At 50.3% G+C, this 18,766-nt stretch overlaps 1 protein-coding gene across 3 annotated transcripts; it reads right to left on the bottom strand.

The window, feature by feature from the left end:
- Positions 1-108: 108 nt before the first annotated feature.
- P2rx5 (purinergic receptor P2X 5) lies at positions 109-17,990 on the bottom strand. 3 transcript variants are annotated; one of them, XM_074047186.1, is made up of 13 exons: positions 17,566-17,990; positions 13,654-13,804; positions 12,858-12,929; positions 12,522-12,597; positions 12,337-12,433; positions 11,770-11,850; positions 11,369-11,507; positions 10,727-10,860; positions 10,217-10,310; positions 10,055-10,120; positions 7,599-7,681; positions 6,775-6,927; positions 109-5,466 (listed from the first exon to the last, which is right to left on the bottom strand). In XM_074047186.1, exons 1-13 carry the CDS (start codon positions 17,586-17,588, stop codon positions 5,397-5,399), a joined length of 1,239 nt encoding a protein of 412 aa, XP_073903287.1. In that variant the 5' UTR covers positions 17,589-17,990; the 3' UTR covers positions 109-5,396. The 3 variants fall into 3 exon arrangements, with proteins under 3 accessions (XP_073903287.1, XP_020031987.1, XP_020031988.1); XM_020176398.2 differs by having other exon boundaries at positions 17,513-17,776; XM_020176399.2 differs by lacking the exon at positions 6,775-6,927 and having other exon boundaries at positions 17,513-17,776.
- Between the last annotated feature and the right edge of the window lie 776 nt (positions 17,991-18,766).

The raw sequence follows: 18,766 nt of genomic DNA, 5'->3' as shown, positions 1-18,766 counted from the left end.
AAATTCAAACTGTGTTTTCAGAATATGTCTTGTGAAGATTAAATAGATTGGACATTTAGAAATGTCTCTGCATATATGTTAATCCATGATCCTTTTTTGTCAGGAGGGTTATCTTAAATATGTATGTTTAATTGAGAAATATATATAGTGAATGTCATTCATGAAATATAGTATAATTGGGATTAGCATTCCTAATTTCATAAATATTTAATTAGTAAGGGCTACAAAAAGAGTACATAAAAGCACCAAACATAGCCCAGGTTGGGAATAGGGGTCAAGGAAGGCTTGTTTAAGGAAATAACATTACATCTGGGACCCAAAAGTTGAATAACAGCAAAGTAAAGGGTGGGGAAAGGACTATATGCAAAAAAAAAAGAGCATGTGGGAGGGCCAATGGGCAGGAAGGAGTATGGCCTTTTATCTGAAGAGTAGAGGCCATGAGTGTAGACCTGGACCAGATCATGAGGGCCCTGGTATGGAGCTAACCTTGATCCTATGAGCATTTAAGGGATTTCTTTGGAAGTTATAGTCAGGAGTGATATAAATCAGATTTGGATCTTTTAAAAAAATAACCAGTTTGAAGTGGCTCAAGTGGTAGAGCAACTGCCTAGCAAGCATGAGGCCCTGAATTTAAACCCCAATACTGCCAGAAAAAAAAGTCAACTTTTAGATCAGAAGAGAATATGAAAGCTGAGTCCAAGACCTGTTTTAAAGACTATGCCCCATAATGGCTCTGGAACCCACTGAATTCCATTTTGGGTTCTTGACTACTTGCTTGTACCATAAGCCAACAAACTGAGGCCACAGCTTTGCCTCCCTGTCCCAAATAGCCCTTTCTATGCCCACCACTGAGGATCCTTGCATTCATGATTTGCACAGCCCAGCACCTTCTTTGAGTGAAGGAGGGCTCATTCCTGATGCAGAAGAAGAAGAAAGCAGAGGGACTCGCTGGTGAAGGAGTTGGGAAAAGGATGAAGGATCGGTGAGCTGATTTACTTAACCATTTCCCTATTATGCCTAACAAGTTTGTTGGAAATGTTCATTATTATAAAAAAATTACAATAATATTATAATTTATATCTTTTGAGGGAATATAAGCTTCTAGGGCAGAGGATAATTTGATTCCAATGCTTTCCAGTGTTTTATCAGCTTACCCTTGCATGGAAAGCACCAGTTTCATCAGTATCTTCCTGGTCTTTAATGTTAGCTAATTTAAAGAGTTTCCATTCTTTCATTTGAATCTCTTTGCAAGATAATGAGCAATAAATTGCTTACTAACTGTTTCTTGTGTCTCTTTGGGTCTCATCTTCTTACATTTTCCCTTAAACCATGGGGTAACCATGAAGACATGAAGTGAATAAATCAAGTTATGCTTAAAATTGATGTCTTTTATTGTTTTAGAATCAATAGTGTCAGAAAATATATATATTGGACATGTCCCAGAAAATGTCTGCCATCTTGCCACCTTGAACTGTATACTGATCTAAGGGAAAACAGTTAGCAGAACACCATGGTCATTCTTAGATCCACCGAATAGAGTACCCTGAGGAAAGTCACATCCTTTGTAAGGCATGGTGGGTTGGAACCAACTAGAGCCATTAACCAGATAACACAAGGTGCCATCCCAAGAAGGGTCTTAGAACTCTATGGGACATGTTTGTCCTTGGCTGGGGTGTCCAGAGACACCTGGAGGAAGTCATGCTCTCCCTTTGTGACTGGCTCCCCACTGAGGAAGAACTGATTGGGGGGAAGGCAAAAAGGCAGCCATGACTCGTTAGTCCTGATGAATGAGGACACTTTGCTCTTGCATTGCTGAGCCCTTTTATCATGTTGACAGCACCCAGTGTATAAATTTTCCATTGGCCATCATCATGCTCCCAAAGGTGTAGGATAGCTGTTAGGAAAATGCTATGTGGACACATTTAGGCCTGGGCCTGAACTGAATGTAAGCATAGATAATTCATCTGATTCTGGAGTGTCAAGAGTAGAAAGTTCTTGGGCTAGGGGTGTAACTCAGTGAAAGAGTGCAGGTGTGCCAGGCACCAGTGGCTCACACCTATAATCCTAGCTACTTGGAAGGCTGAGATTTGTAGGATCACAGTTCAAGGCCAGCCCAGGCAAATAATTCACAAGACCCCCATCTTCAAAATAAGAGCAAAATGAACTGGAGGTGTGGCTCAAGTGGTAGAGTGCCTGCTTTGCAAGCATGAAGTCCCTGATTCAAACCCCAGTCCCACCAAAAAAAAAAACCAAAGGGTGCAGATGTTAGTTCCAATTCCCAGCAATGCCAAAAATTTTTTTTTTAAAAAAGCTCTTTGTCAGTGAGGCAGGCAGTGCCCAGAGAAAAAAGGGGTTTCCCAAAGTTTAGGAGTTCTAGTTCCTGCTTCTCCATTTAAACATCCATTTATCAAAAAAAAAAAAAAAAATGGAAAAAATCCATTTACCTCTTGCATTCCCAGCACTCAGGAGGCTGAGGGGGACTGAGAATTTAAGACTTGTCTGCCTATAGAGAGAGACCTTGTCTCCAAAAACCAGCAAAAGTTTCCATAAGATTAATGAGACCCCCAGCCTTACTTCAAGGTTATGCAGAAGGTGAGGGGGGAGTGCAGAAAGCAAGGCACAGTGCGCAGTACTATTTAAAGCCATAATGGGCTCTTCTGAACTTGGGGCTCCTAATGTGCAGCCAGGGATGCCACCCAGAGAGCTTTGCTGGCATGAAGAAACAAGTAGGTTGAAGAACTCCTAAGGCAGGAAGGTTTAGTGATTTCTTAAGATTAAAAAAAGTCAATGTAATTAAAAGAATATCTCACAAAATCCACTGCAGGCCAGGAATAGTGGGGCATGTAATTCCTAGCATTCAGGAGGCTGAGGCAGGTGGAGCTCAAGTCCCAAACCAACCTGGGCTGCACAGTAAGACCCTGCATCAGTCACTGCCTTCATCCACTTCCTCTGTTGTGCTTCCCATGTCAAAGCAGCTTTATGCCTGTGGTTCCCTTACTGGGAATGTGCCCTGACCTTTAAATTTTAATTTATATGTCACTTCCTTGGGGATGCTTACTCTGGCTACTTCTGGTTAAAACTTCCCAAGCACCCTGAGTCCATGATGACAGGTGTGACAACTTATTTAAGGTTCAACTCCTGCCAGACCCAAAGCACTTGAGGCTGGTACTGTGCATGTATCTTCAGTATTTTGTTCAACACCTGACACATAATGACGACTCCAAATATTTACTGACTGACTAACTATAGGAAGACATTTTCATTCCAATATAAGACAAATAGTACAACTGTTCCCATGTTATATGACTGCTGCTACACCATTTCTAAATCAGGTTAAAAGGAACCAGACTAATCTCTAAACAACCATGACCCTTGCCCCTTTTGTTTCCTCTCAGACATAAAAGTAACATGTATCATGCTAGATTATGAAACCCAAGGGTTTGCTTTAATGAGGAGGTGAAACAGCTAAAAGGATCACCCACATTTTTTACTTTCCATTCAGAGAGCAGATTGGTTTGGTGATAAGTTCTAAGTTCCAGACAGCCCAAGGTGAGGGAGCTTACTCCAGAAGGGACTCTGTTCTGGATTCCATGCCCTTCTGCTCTATTGGCAGCAACTGAGCAACTTCTACCAGTACCTTTTTTTTTTGGAGGTGGGTGTCTCACTATCTATGTTGCCCAGGTTCAAACTCCTGAGCTCAAGTGCTCAAGTGATCCCCCTGCCTCCATCTCCCACATGCTGGAATGACAGGTGTGTGTCTCCATATGCAGCAACCAGGCTCCTTCTTACGACCATATCCAAACCCCCAGTGAAAGGATGCTCACCACCCCCTGCATGTGCAGAGAACCCTTTCCAAAGAGGATCTCCCTGGTGTCTAGGGACCCACTCAAAACAGCCCCTGGGACTCACTGAGGACCTTTTCTGCTGCACAGTCCAAACAGCGAGTGATGGATTTCTCACCTTGAGTTTCCACAGGGACTCTTCCAATACAATGAAGTGGGGACAAGTAAGCTAGCCAGCTCCCTGAGCTCCATATTTGAGTGTGTTCCATGTCTGGTTCTGACTCGAGACTTGGTCTTACAGGAAAGGGTCATTTCTTGAATTGGTGTGCAGGTAACCAAGTACATTCTTAGGAAAATAAGGGGGCCTTTTGGAATTGGTAACACTGGTGGCCTTCAGAGAACAAAGATGGGAGGGAAGCTTTTTGCTTTTTACACCTTTAAATTTAAAATCATATAAGTATTGCCAGGTCAAGATATTTTAATTCAAATGAATTGAGCATACTGCTGCTTTCCTGCCAAGGATGGGGTGGGATGGGGTGGGGTGGGGTGGGAGAGGTACCCTCAAGGCAGCACGAGTGTAAGTCTAACCGAGACCTTCCCTGCTCAGAACCAGGACTCCTGAAACAATAATGTGCTTGAAAATAACTTCAGGATCTTGTGGAGACACAGGTTCTGTTTTGGTAGGCCTGAGACTTGGGTTCTAACCAGCTTCCTGGAAACGCAGCTGACCCATGGACCCCATTTTGAGTAGCTGGGCTCTTCAGCCCGAGAGGTCTGTGGAGTAGAGTGAATGGGATTGGTGTAGGGAAGGTGAGGCAGAGGTTGGGGAGCGAGGACCTCCCTATAACTTTAAACATGCCCAGAAAGAGTCATCCTTTATCTCACTAGCACTTCAGACAAGTCTTTAAGGAGAAAGGAGGGTGAGCCCCATAAAAAGCAAAGCTAAACCGTACGGACAAATGCATATTCCCAGAGTTTCCTGAGTCTGAGGGCCTCCCTGTCTCCCCTTCCTCATCTTATCTGGAAGCCTTGCAGTTGGTCTCTCTACTTCCTGACTGATTCAGTCCCTTCCCAGATGCCTCCTTGACCACCTTTAAATTGTATACCTGGGGTAGGGCCAAATGTCCCCTTGGAGGCTTTTTCTAAGCAAGCATCAGTCTCTACAGAGACTTGTAAAAGTCTTAGCTAGAGGCTGGAAGAAGGCCAGAGCTGGCTATAATGGCTCTAAATGAAGTTACATGTGTGTCCAATCCCTAAAGACCAGCTCAGTGTCTCATTTAAGCATCTCTTAGATATGGCCCAGCACATAGCACACTTCAGTACATGTTTACTGCAGATATGAATGAATGCATGTCCAGTCAGGTTCTCAGGCCTCTGGCCTGTCCCTTCCCTGGGCGCCTGCCCCAGGGTCTCCTCTTCGGGATCTGAGCTTCTCTGGCTGCCAGGAGGCTCTCTCCACACGATAAAAAGCTTGTAGCAGGATCCCAAAGTGCAGGAGAGATGGCTTTCCCAAGAAGCCCCTGTCCAGTAAAGGCTCAAGGACACCTCTTCCCAGTTCAGAGTTTGGACCATTCTGGCTCCACTGTTTTCAAATCTGCTCTCAGTCAATTCTGACTACATCTTCACTGTCTGCAGGGTCTGCAGCTGCTCTGCATTCACCTTGGCATTTTCCTGGAGGCCAGACCTGTGGGGCAGTGGAAAGGGGTCACAAAGACAGATAGGAAAGTCCAGAACTTTGCAGATGCAGCAAAGATCCCAAAAGGCAGATACAGCAGCCTCAGCCTCTTGCTGGCAACAAGCAGGTATTCAGAATATTTGGAAAAAGGGACACTGTGATGGGGTTCCTGCCTGCAGCCCAGACACGTGCACATGATCAGACTGAGGCCTCTGGAGCCACCCAGCAATGAGCAGCAGTGAGTATGGCAGCCAGCCAGAGCCCAGGCCCATGAACATGGAGCCTCCCACCACAACAGGTACGTCTGGACCAAGACAAGGAAACCACCCATCCTCTTCCGGGCAGGGTAAGGTGCTCAGGTGGATGCCCAGGCATTGATAGTCAGTGCAGGGAGCAGGTAGAGAGTTGCTGGACTCTGGGTATTGCCAGCCTGGCCCCACTGCTGCAGCCCTTATTCTCCACCTTTCTGTCTTCCCTCAGCTCCATTCCAGGCTATTTCTCTGCTCTTTCCCCACGCTGGCCTAACTCCCAACTGGAGGCAAACCCTGAGTCAGCAAGGAATGAAAACTGGGAGCCCCAGGAAAGGCCAACCCAAGCCAGGGAACTCCCTGGGTCTCAGCTCACAGAAGGAGGGTCACATAGCCCTAGCCTGACAGTGCAGGCATTCCTGTCCAGCCCCACTGGAAGAGAAAAAAAATGGAAAATAAGACCCAGAACACAGGCAGGCAGAAGCAGAGCAGGCCTGACAGTGCCTCCCAACTTAGCCCAGGGCTCCCTCCCCACACAGGGCTGAGATCACATCTGCAGAAAAGGCCAGGCTACGCAGAGTGTCAGGGAAGCACCCCAAAAGAAGAATGTCCACACAGGAGAGTGATCCAGGGGAGTAACTTGCTGGGAAGTGGGGGAATGAGGGACTTGACCCACTGGAGAAGAACCAGATCTTAGAGACTTGCTGCCTGGTTCAAATCCCAACTCTACCTTATTAGATGTAGGGCTTCAACAAGTTTCTTAACCTCTCTGTGCCTCTGTTTACTCATTGATAAATTGGGCCTTATCTGTGTCCACTTCATTAAGTTGCTTAAATGAGTTAACATAAGCAAATAGCTCAGGGCAGCGGGGGCCAGGAGAGAGAACACCAGGACAGTGCAGCGAGACACTTGGTTGCCAGAGGGACACGGAGGGCCCCATCTATGTGGCTACAGCACCCCCAGTGTAGCTTGGAGGGATCTCTGGGGTCCTGGATGTGTATCTGCTGTGTATCAGTGGCCCCACTGTGGAACCCAGTCCTCAGCCACCTCTGCCCCACCAGCACCTCACCTGGCTGACCCAAGTTGCTGCAGGCCCATGGGACCATTCTGCTGCCAGTTGCTGCTCCTGGGTGGTGCAGGGGGCTGCTCCTCCCGCCTTCCCCCTGGCGGCTCGTCCTCCAGCAGCCCAGGCTCTATTACCTTGGCCCTGTCCTCTCGGCCCCTGGGCAGGTATGACCTGTTAACTGGGCTCAGCCCTGCAGGTGCCCTCCTGGGACCCTGGTGGGGCTGATCCAGAAGAACCGCTTGCCAGCCCTAGGTCCTCCACCTGGCCAGGTCAGGCTCAGTGCAGCAGGGCGGGGCTTAGGCTGCACTGGAGTCAATCCAGGTTGACCCCCTCACCCACAGCCCCCTGCTGCGGTGCTGCTGAGGAAGCACACAGGTGCCTAACCCAGTTCCTCACTCTGATCCCAGTGCCTCCTGATAGCTTTCCCCAAAGGCTACAGCCCCTTCCCCTTCCTGTTTACCCCCCAGATGGCAGGATTCCCCCTCACATAGTGTTTTCTGTGTGTGCACACATTTCCGTTCACGTTCATGCACAAAGGCATGCATACACACATAGCCAAGCCTACTGCAGCAGTCCCTGTAGTGGAAAAATAATTTCATTTTTTCCTCTCCTTACTATTCAGCTTCCTCAATCCCTGGCATTCCCAGGACCACCACGCCCAGTGATCCTGCCGGGGTTGCTCTGAAACAGAGTCTACTCCTACAGAGCAGCTATTCCCAACATACCACTTCCATACCTTAGCCCCAGTACCAGACAGGTGAGGCTCTACCCTGGGGCTGGGGACCCACTGGGGCTCCCCTTGGGCCTAGGAAGGAAGACAAACTGACCTCACTTCCTCGTACTTCTTATCACGGTAAAACTCCCTCTTTTTGAGGATGTAGATGAGAACCAGGTCACAGAAGAAAGCCCCCTGCAAAAGAGTCGTGGGCCCGGACTCAGAATCTTAGCTTCATACTGTTTGCTCCCACAACAACCTACAAAGGAGTGTCATGACACCATTTAACACAAGAAGAAACTGGACCCAAAAAGGGGCACAATTGTCCAGGGCCACAGAGCCAGTCCACAGTAAACACAAGGTAGAGCACTGCCACCTGACCCCAGAGGTCACGCACCCCCATACTACCCTAACCAGATCCAAGTCCTTCAACACATGTCTGGTCTGCACTGGGTGGAGGGAGGATATGGATCACAGAGATCTGCTAGGGACTCTCCTGCTGCAGGAGACAAACAAACGAATTGAGAGACAGTGATGTGACCTATTGTAGCAGGGAAGAGGATCAGAAGAAAACAGACTAGGCCTGAGTCCTGATGAAGTAGCGGGGGAAAGGAATGGCATAGCAGAGAGATAAAACCCAAATTCAAAGGTGAAGAAGGTTACATAGCACTAGGAGTAGAAGGGCACTTAGCACTAGGCTGAAGTAGCCTATAGAATTGCATATAATCATATATGGGTTAAACCTTGCTTTTTAATTTTATTGCTTCTGTAACCTGCTTGCAAGGGTATGTAAGGTGAGACCCCTTTGTTCTTGGGGCTCAGACTTTGGACACGAGTCTGCTGAGTCTGTGCTGGCACAAGAAAATGTTGCTTCCTGCTAATTGCTTCAGAGTCTCTTATCTCAGCTAGCAAACTCCCACAATACTATAATGGAGAGAAGAACAAGAGCCAGTGGAAGATAGGACTTAAGGACCTCTGGGCTGAGTGTTGAGGGTTGAATAGGAGTTTATACAAGGCCTGGGACAGGCACTGAGAGGAAGGAGCAACCTTGTCATGCCTGAAAAATGGGGCTGGGGTGATGGCTCAAGTGGTAAAGCACTTTCCCAGCAAGTAAATGAGGCACAAAATTTCAACCCCAGTACTGCCCCCACCCCCCCAAAAAGGCCAAAGGACCTGTGGGGAATGAGAAAGATGCACTTGTGGAGAGTCAGCCTGCACTTGTGGAGGAGGCCTGAACATAACCATCAAGTACAGTGGTGGTCAAGGAAAGAGAGGAGACTGAGCTAACTCAGCTGGACCCTGCTCACCCCTGAAACACGCTTCCCAACAGAGCAGGCCATGTGCAATGCTCTCTGTGGCATAGGGGTAGGTGGCTAGGTGGCTCCGGAATGTGGAGGAGAGGGGAAGCAAGAAAGGCCAGTGAATGGACCAACAGGTAAACCCTCTGGCCCTGAACACAACATATCTGTCTTCCCCAAATGTCAGAAATGTCATTTATGAATTCCTTGTTCCTCCTCTCTTCCCTCAGCTTTAACCACCACGTTTACTCTGCACCATTACCTTCATTTCACAGTAGGTACCCCTGTACCAGACTTTACCCACACTGTAAGAAAGCTGCAGATGCACACATTTGGGGTTCCCTAATGATGACTGTTTGCAATTAGAAGGAATCCATTTGGAACTTACTCTTAATCCCCTCAGGAGCATGACCTCCTGGGTCCTCTTACAGGACACGTCAATCCTGAGTACTCATGGACTGCAATGGACAGCTTGGGCTGCCCAGGCAGAAAAGTAAGGGAAGAAACCCCAAAAATCTTGAAAAGGAACTTTCTGGTGTGGACACAAGCACCCACTGACAATGTCTTTAAAGTCCTTCCAGAAATACAAAGGCATTCTAGGCATTTGGAGGGAAACTTTTCCTGCCCTCCAGACACCATTTAATTTTCTGTGAGCCCCTCTAGGCTGGCTGAAGGGTTCCCTCTGAGGAGGGAATGCAGATCTGCCTCTCACCCTTTTAACCAGCAGGTTCTCAGCCAGGAGACATGTTTAGGCATCACAACTGTGGGGAGGTGCCACTGCCACCAGTGAGTAGACAGCAGGGGTGCTCTTAAACATCCTACAGTGCACAGAATGGCCCCCAAAACAATTACTGGCCCAAAGAGTCAACAGTGCCAAAGTTGGGAAACACTACACATAGCCTAATTCTGCCTCTTTTAGCAGAAGTGGCGATGGAGACTTTAGAAGTTCAGGACTGAGCCAGGATCCCAGAGAACTCCTGACCCGCACCATGACTGAGACCAACCCATCTGCCCCACACCCCCCCCCACTTCACAGGTCCAGAGTGCAGGCAGGCAGAGCCTCTCCACTGTGGAAAGACAAACTCACTGTCACTGCCACCTGAAGCAGCTGGTAGGGCTGAAATCCCAGAAAACCCTCTTCACCCACATTTGTGTGTACTCACCATCTCTCCAGTATTCTGGTCATTGGATGGGTTTCTCCAGGGCAGTCAGTTACCACCACCACCCCTCCCCCATAAGTAGGAAGCAGGAGGGTGAGGGAGGTACTCACAGCGCCCATCAGTGCCAGGCCAGAGCCCACGTTGATGATTGTGGGGATGATGCTGAACTTTCCCGCCTGCAAGACAAAGACAGGGATGAGCGGTGTGGGGGCGGGGGAGCCAGACCCGGGTCCTCTCCAGCCTCCCTCAGCCCGTCCTGCCCTGCCACACACCTTGCCATTAACTATCACATCGAAGCGGATCCCATAGGCTTTCATCAGGTTGCGGAACTCGACTCCTGCTGCATCTCTGTAATATCTGGCAAACCTGGAGGAGCCGGGACCCAGGGAAGCTCACCCAGCCTGCGCTTCCCTCTGCAGGAGCACTGAGTGCTGCTCTGGGGACTTCTAAGCACTCCCGGACCCTGACTGTCACAGCCCTGGGACAGGGCCACAGACCCAACTCACTGAGCCAAGTTTAAGGATGCATCCTGGCCTTTGAAATCTCTGCCAGCAGAGAAGCCAAGCGTTATGGCATTGTGGCAAGAACAGGACAAAAGTAAACAACCCCCCACACACACACACTTTTGGCCAGAGGCACTCACAACAGTTGTCTCCTCAGTTATCTCTCCCTGTACCTCCTGCTCTGACTCCCACCCCAACACAGAGGTGTCACAGCGCTGGCACCAAGGGAAGGACATAGAGCATGATCAGGGTCACGAGATTGCACAAAGCAGCAGTTACCTGAAGTTGTATCCAGAGGAGACAGACTTTGTATGCTTATTGTCCAGACGGTTAAAATAATAGTGTGGGTTGCATGCAGAGGCAGCTTTATCAAGGTCACAGTCCCATTCAATATGAATTCCTATCACACCACCCTTGATACAAGAGACAAGGTCAGTGCCCAGGGCTGATGGACAGAAGTCACAAGAGTGAAGGCTAAGGCCAGAGACAGCCTGCTAGACTAGCCTTCAGGAAGTTCTGGCCCCAGCTCTGGAAGCTAAGGAAGCCGCCTTCCCTCAGCCCCCTTGTGGGCGCCCTTTACTCCTAGGAGAGCAGGGGGCAAACTGCCCACAGCGAGCACCATGCATGCACAGGGACTTCCCACACAAACCACGGATGTACCCAGGAGCCTCTTTCTGCCTCATATCTGCTGATGCCCTGAGGACTGAGCAGGACTACACAGCAGATGGCCAGGTCCCCTCCACACAGAGTGGCTGGCACAGCCTGGCCATGTGTCACAGCTAATTGTGAAGACAATGAGCTCCTGGGGGCAGGTGACTTTCTTTGCAGGGCCACCCCCGCCCTACAGGTCCCCCTCCACACTCGCCTCCTCTTGTAGAGCCTAGGCCCTCAGGGAGGGCTCCCTTGGCGCATATCACCCACCTCCAGGGCTATGTCCTGGAAGCTGCTCCCTGCCCAGCGGACCACGGACCCCAAATGGAAGATGGGGCAGTAGCGATTCTTGGGGCCAAAGCGACAAGATTTCAGGAAATCTCTGTTGCTCACTTCCAATACATTGTCCCTGGGGGAAGCCAAGAAATGAGGGTGAGACTGTTCCTGGGCTCAACCTGACTACCCCCTTAGCTCACCTCTTACTCCAGTCAGCCATAGAACCCACCCCCCAGAGAAGGGGAAGGGGCACTCCAGTGTCACCTGAGGTTCAGTCACATACAGACACCACATACACATTCACAACATGCACCTGGGCCCAGGTACAGCCACAGGGAAAGTCAACCAAGGTCCTGAGGCTCCACCCCTGGACCCCAGTAGCCAAACCCACTTACTTGGAGAAGTTGAACTTAGGGAAGCGAATGAAGTTCTTTATGAAAATGGTGAAGTCTTCAGCCTCCCTCAGGAGTGGCTCCCTGGAAAACCAGTCCAGGACAACCTAAGCAGGAGGCCCTGCCCCACCCTCCACACCTCCCCAGACCTGTGGCAGGGCTGAGGCCTTGTCCCCTGAGCCCCTTGGAGCCTTTTTTTTTTTTTGGTACCAGGGCTCGAACTAATTGGGCCTACACCCTGAGCAACTCCACCGGCCCTTTTCGTGTTAGGCATTTTTGAGATAGGGTCTCGTGAACTGTTTGCCTGGGCTGGCTTCGAACCCTGGTCCTCCTGATCTCTGCCTCCTAAGTAGCTAGGTTTACAGGCATGAGCCACTGGTGCCCGGCCCCCTGGAGCCTTTGCCAAGGACAGTTAATTCTCTCTTCTTGGTATGATCCTCAGGTTCCTCTGGAATGTCCTGACACCTCCTCAGAATGAGACTCCTACACTGGACATGCCACTGCCCTCAAGCTGGACCCACTACATGGGACTGTGCAACTCCTCAAGGGCCCCAGGTCATGGCTACTCACGTTGGCCTGGACTGTGTCTCCACTGGGCACCAGGCAAAGATCTCACAGGTGCCCCTGGTTGAGTTCTCCACTCGCAGACAGCGGCCAGTCTTCACTCCTGCAGGGGTGGGACAAGGACAATGCCAGAAGCCTCCAGCCCAGGTCCCCTTCCCCTCCTTCCAGCCCTGGCTACTCCAAGTCCTTACCATGCCCAGCTATAACAGGCTCCCCAGCATGGCAGTCGTTGTCCTGAGAACACTTGCCATCAGGAATGCCTTCACGCTGCCAGGAAAGAAAGACTCCTGTGTGGGAACCCTAAATTCAGGGCCAGGCCCTACCCAGGGGCTAGAAAAGGGGCTCTTCCCTTGTCTGGGGTCAAACACCCTCCTCCTCCACCAAACGATGCAAGCACCATGCCAGGTGCCCACAGCCTCCCAGAACCCTTGGAGAAGACAGAAGCCACCCACTTCGGAAAAGGTGTTGACCCCAACCATAGCTGGTGGCCCACCCACCTCTCACTACTTCCCCATGCCAAATCAAACCTCAGCACAGATGCCCTGCCGTTGATTGGCAGTCACGATCAGGTTGGTGACCACGAAGAAGACATTCTCCCCCTGAGGAACCAGAGAGGGGCTGAAGAACCGCTGCCTACCCTCTTGTGAACCCTCCTAGCTAGGGCTGTCTGGTGGGAGTGGTGCCTTCGCATTGGTGCTGGGGACAATGGGGCCACAAAATTAAGGGACTTTGTCCATTGCTTACTGACCTGCAGTTTCTGAGCAGATATCATGTGATGGGTTCCTTCCAGGCCCACCAACCCCAAGGGTCCCCACCAGATGAATCCCTATTTCACCTTAGCCTGGGGTCCAAGTTCAGAACTGGGAGGCCCTGACCCTGGCCCAGGATGATTGCCCTGGGGAGCTATTCCCAGGGGGCACTGGAAGATAAAGGGGGGGTTCTCTGTGCAAGGCCATCTGATCACAATGACCTGAAAGTTGTCTGGGCCCTATGTGGTCTTAACAGACTCAGAGATCACTGGAAACAGAGCAGCCATGCCAGGCACAGAATAGAGGGCAGGGTTTGTACAGGTGGATGGGGATAGGGAGTCAGGAAGAACAGGGGGTGGGAAAAAATTATTAAAGTATAAAAAAATTGAAAAAAAAAAAAAAGAAGGCAGGATTTGGAGTGGGGAAAAGGATCTGGACAGGGTCTCTGCATCCCAGGCCAAGGAAGACAACAGATAGAAGTTCCCGGGTACCCCAGCAGCTTCCTGTGTGACCCACCCCCAAACCACATGCCACTAGCCTGGGCCCCCATGCCTGGGAGTGGTGGGAGTTAAACCTGGGATGGGATGACATAGTCAGCAACATCCCAGAGCCGCTCCCCAAGCGCAGAGGTGTTGGTATAGGCCACGCCTTTGACTTTGGTGACAACAGCACTTTGCAATGAGGTGTCAGTATCTTGGTAACTCTTCTTCACCAGGAACACCCATCTGTGGGAAGGGGGCCAGCAGGTAGGCATCAGCCACATGGCTGTCCAGGTCCAGGCTGGGGTGGGAGTCAGTAGCTCCTTGGTGGATAGAAATGCTCCACCTGTCTTACTGGCTCCTGGACCGGGGATACAGCTCCCACTGCTGTCTAAAACCCAGCCCAGCAAGCAGCAGAGGTGACAAGCAGGGGCTTTAAAGAGGCAAAGACCACTGCTCTCAAGGGTTGAGGTTCCAAATCGGGAAGGCCTCGGCTGAAACCAGCTAAGCCATGAACTGGCTGCGTGACACCAGGCAAGAAGATTAGCTCTGGGAGCATGGGGAAGGTTTCCCAGCCTGATGTGAGGATAACAGTGCCTCCTACAGGATTCATGGGGTGCTTAAATGAGACAGATGGTGCAGAACCTGAAACTAGTCGTGAGGAGACCTCAGACAAACCTAAAGTGAGGGGCAGTCTATGAAATAAAAGAACAGGTGCGGTAGTGCACACCTGTAATCCCAGCACTCAGAGGCAAAGGCAGGAGGATCACAGGTTTGAGGACAGCCTAGGCTACATAGTAAGACTCTGTCTCAAAAAAAACCAAGGACCAGCTGGGCACTCGAGGCTCACGCCTCTAATCCTAGCTACTCAGGAGGCAGCAATCAGGAGGCGCTTCAAAGCCAGCCTGGGCAAATAGTTTGTAAGACCCTATCTCAAAAACATCCAACACACATAAATGAAAATAGAAGAATGAAACTTGTCAAAATTGTTCTAAGATGGGGGGAGGGAGGAAGAGGGAGAAGGATGGAGGAGATAAATCCAACTAAGATATATTTTAAGTATATATGTAAATATCACAATGTATCCCTCTGTACAACTATTATATGCTAATAAAAGCATTTAAAAAATCCAACATAAAAAAGGGCTGGCAGAATGACTCAAGTGGTAGAGCACCTGCCTAGTAAGAGTGAGGCCCTGAGTTCAAACCCCAGTACTGCCAAAAAACAAAACAAAACAGGGCTGGGAATATAGTTCCAGCTCAGTAGTTGAGTGTTTGCCCAGCATGCATGAGGCCTGGGTTCCATCCCCAGTACCAGGGGTGGGGGTGGGGGTAAGATGGGTACCAGTAACCAGTCCCACCAAGAAAAAAAAAAAAAACAATCGAAGAACCAGAGATGTAACTCAGTGACAGAGTGCTTGCCTAGCATGTGCAAGGCCCTGAATTTTATCCCCAGCACTGGGAGAAAAAATCCTGCATTCTTTAGTAGCAAAAGAAAAACTAGTAAGTTGGGGCTTCACCAAAAACTTTTAAGTTGGGCATGGTGGCTCATGCCTGTAATCCCAGCCACTCAGGAGGCAGAGATCGGGAGGACCATGGTTCAGGTCAGCCTCGGAAAAAAGTTAGAGAGACTCATCTCAATCAATAAAAGCTGGGCATAGTGGCACACAATGGGAGGCCATAGGTAGGAGGACCAAGATCTGAGGCCAGCCTTGGGCAAAAATGTTGGACCTTACCTGAAAAATAACTAAAACCAAAGAGGACGGGGTAGGGGGGTAGCTCCAGTGGTAAAGCACTTGCCTAGCAAGCACTTGAATTCAGGGTCCTGAATTCAAAACCACAGTACTCCCAATAAAAGAAATATTCTGTGGAGAATGATAATTTACAATGAGAACAAATTCATTCACTCATTCATTTCACACTTTTCCCTAGGGACGTGATCAGGCCCTACCCATATGGCTTTTCCAGGCTGGGACAGGGTCAGAAATACACACTGAGCAAATGATCCCCCAAATTAGCTTATAATTACACTGTGGGAATGCCAAGGAGGAAAGCTGAGAGAGTTGTTTGAGAACGCATGTCCTATGTATTATTCATATAGCTTTAGTTTGTATATTCTGTATATCCTAACTACACACATCAAAATGTATGTCAACCAAGTGTTTAGAATGAAATTACAAGTGTTTAAGTCCAAATAAAGCATGTGATAAGAAATAATCTAAAAAAAAAAAAAAGGAGAACGCATGTCTGCAGGATGAATAAAGTTTTAAGCCATGTGTCTATAATCAAGAAAATTCTTATTTCATTAAAGAAATGCACAGAAAATTTGAAAAGAAAGAAAGAAATACACCAGCAGTGGATCCCTGAAATCTGCCCTTGAGGCATTCAGAAGTTGCTATATGTGAACATGTGCACAGAGAATGTGAGAAGGACACCCAAAGAGCAAGATGTCAACACCTGGGAATCTAGGTAAAGGACATTCGATAATTTTTGTACTATTTTTGTAACTTTTCTGTAAATCTAAAATTGCATCAAATACAAAAGATAAATTCATAAATGGGAGGCAGCTGTCAAAGGCTCAGCACAGCGAGCGCCCGGCATGGGAAAGCTCTGCACACAACTCATCACCTTACTGCTTCTGTCAACGTGAGATATCCCAGTGGAACTGGGAAAATTGGGGCCAAGAGAGCAGGAAGTCATCCGTCCAGGGAGTCACTGAGAGTTCTGGGCATAGCAGGTGTCAACCGGCATGGGCCCACCTCCTCGTATCCGGGGTGCGTTGTGGAGCCTTGGGCACTAGGCTGTCACCACATCTCCAGGGAACTCTGAGAAGGCTGTGAACTTTGAGCCCACCAGTCACTTCAGGAGAGATGCACTGGTCCTGGCCCTAACAGTAACATTAGGCAAACCTTTAAGGAGCACCTTAATTCATTTACTCATTCATTTCACACTCGTTCCCTAGGGACGAGATCAGGCCCTACCCATAGGGCTTTTCCAGGCTGGGATGAGGTCAGAGATACACACTGAGCGAATGATCCCCCAAATTAGCTTATAATTACACCGTGGGAATGCCAAGGAAGAAAGCTGAGGGAGTTATTTGAGAACCATGTCTGGAGAATGAGAGAAGGCTAAACAAATAAAGGAGGATGAGCATGGCTGGCTAAGGAACAGCACGTACAAAGACCCTGAGGTGCCTCAGGGATGATGCTCAGGGAATGCTGACTGCTTGGCCTCTAGGAGGGAGCAAGGTGAGATCAGGGCTGCCCTCCCAGGAGGAGGTGGCAGGGCAGCATATACTGAATGAGTAAAAGAAGGCCATGCTAGTTCTTCCACACTGCTGCCGGTCTCCACCTGTTCCCTCCCCTCTTCCAGGGATGAAGGCTCTGACCAGGCATGGCCTGAGCAACCCCAAAGAGCTGTTCCCTAGGCTGGTGGCACCAGCACCTGCTAGGTGGTATGGAGATAGGGGAAGGGGACAGTGGACCTGGAGGAGAGGGTAGAGGCCCCTGGGCAGGACCCCTAGCTGATTACTAGCAAGGTGGCCACTGGTGCAGTGAGGTGACCGCAAGGAGGCTCAGAACATGCCAGGCCGATGAGGTGACCCAGCCAAGGGTGAGACACTGACGTTCAGTGATTATAAATAACCTGTCCGGGTGGCCGGGCCAGCTGTCTGGCAGAGGCCCAGGGGCGGCAGCAGCCCAGCCCCTGAATTCCTGCCCCCTCCATGACTCTAACACTGGGGGCTTCGCTGCCTTGTGACGGCCTCATAAATCAAGGAGCCCCTGGCCACATCTCACAGGGGTGGTGGTAACCGAGGCCCGGAAGGGTCCCTTCTAGCCAGGGCCCACAGCCTGGAACGTGCACGCGGGCGGGATTCCAGCGGGGAGAAGGCCCGCCGGCCGCCGCCCCTTCCTCGCGCCCCTCCCCCAGCTTCCCGAAAGTGTCACCAACTCACACCACCAGGTAGAGCAGGATGGAGAGCTGCAGCAGTCTGTAGAGTAGCCCCACCTTCTTGTTCTTGGCGACCACATACTTTTCGGTCTTGTAGTCGAACAGCGACAGAAGGAGGCTCTTCCAGCCTGCCTGCCCCATGCCGCAGGCTCACCCGGGCCTGCCGAGCGTCCAGCCCCACGTGTGCCGCATGGGAGCCGCCGCCTCCCGCTGCCCGGCGGCCGGCGGGGCGCTGTGCGTCGGCGCTGCCGCGCGGGACGCGAGTGTTGGAACGGGCCGCGCTGCCGGGGAGCAGAGCTGCAGCCTGCGACCTTGCCACCGCTGCCTGCGCTGACACAGTACCACCACCCGCCGTCCTCCCCGCACGGGTGCGCGCGGGCACTCGGAGTCCGCAGGGCCGCGCCGATCGCTGGGCAGGAGTGAGGAGGTGAGAATGAGAGAGGAGGGCTTTTTTCAAGGCCACCCCCAACTCGCCGCCCTTTCTCTCCTCCCAGAAAAATCCCAAAGGGTTCTCCCTATTGAACAGACGAGGAAACTGAGGCCGGCCGGGGCAGAAATCCAGAGCACAGCAAGTGGAAGTGAAGCCAGCATCCTCTGGAGGTGTGGGGCAGATCTTACTTGCTGCCTGGGCTTCCTGGGCCCTCACCACACAAGTTGTCAGAAACCCTTGTCCAGTCCTGACTGCTGTCAGTCAAGTGGGCATTTCTGAGGCAGCAGAGGCTGCAAGGTTAAAAACCACACAGTCCTAGGAAAGCAGCTGCCAAGATGTTTCAGGTGGGGTGGGTGGGGAGACATAAGCAAGCAAGGCCCAGGGTCATAAAGTATGCCTGCAGGCAGAGTAGCTCCCAAAGCAAGAGACCCTGAAACCCTGACCCTGAACAGAGCGGAGGCAGTGGGTTAAGCTTTGTGTCAGTCATGGATCTGAGATCTGACCTGAGCACCATCAGCCCTGCTCCTCTCCTTGTCCCTGCATGTCCTTCTTGCCTAAAAGGAGAAGCGCTCTTGCCCCAACCATAGGCTCTGAGAGGTGGAAGAGACCCTAAAGTTCCCAGGATCTGAGTCTCTCTAAACGCGAAGGCCCTAAGGAAGAAGGCCTCCACTTTTAACAGAAGAGAAAAGGTAAATTCCTGGGCCTTGCCCTTAAATTTTTCGTTCGCTAAGTCTAGGATAGGGCCTCGGAATCTGTATTTTACTCTCAAACTGTCACTTGGAAAGCATGGATCTTTACACCTCAAGTTCAGCCCAATGCCATTTCCTA

The sequence above is a fragment of the Castor canadensis genome, chromosome 11 (assembly GCF_047511655.1).
Source record: "Castor canadensis chromosome 11, mCasCan1.hap1v2, whole genome shotgun sequence".
In the NCBI taxonomy this organism is placed as follows: Eukaryota; Metazoa; Chordata; class Mammalia; order Rodentia; family Castoridae; genus Castor; species Castor canadensis.
This window is presented reverse-complemented; position numbering and strand designations above follow the sequence as displayed.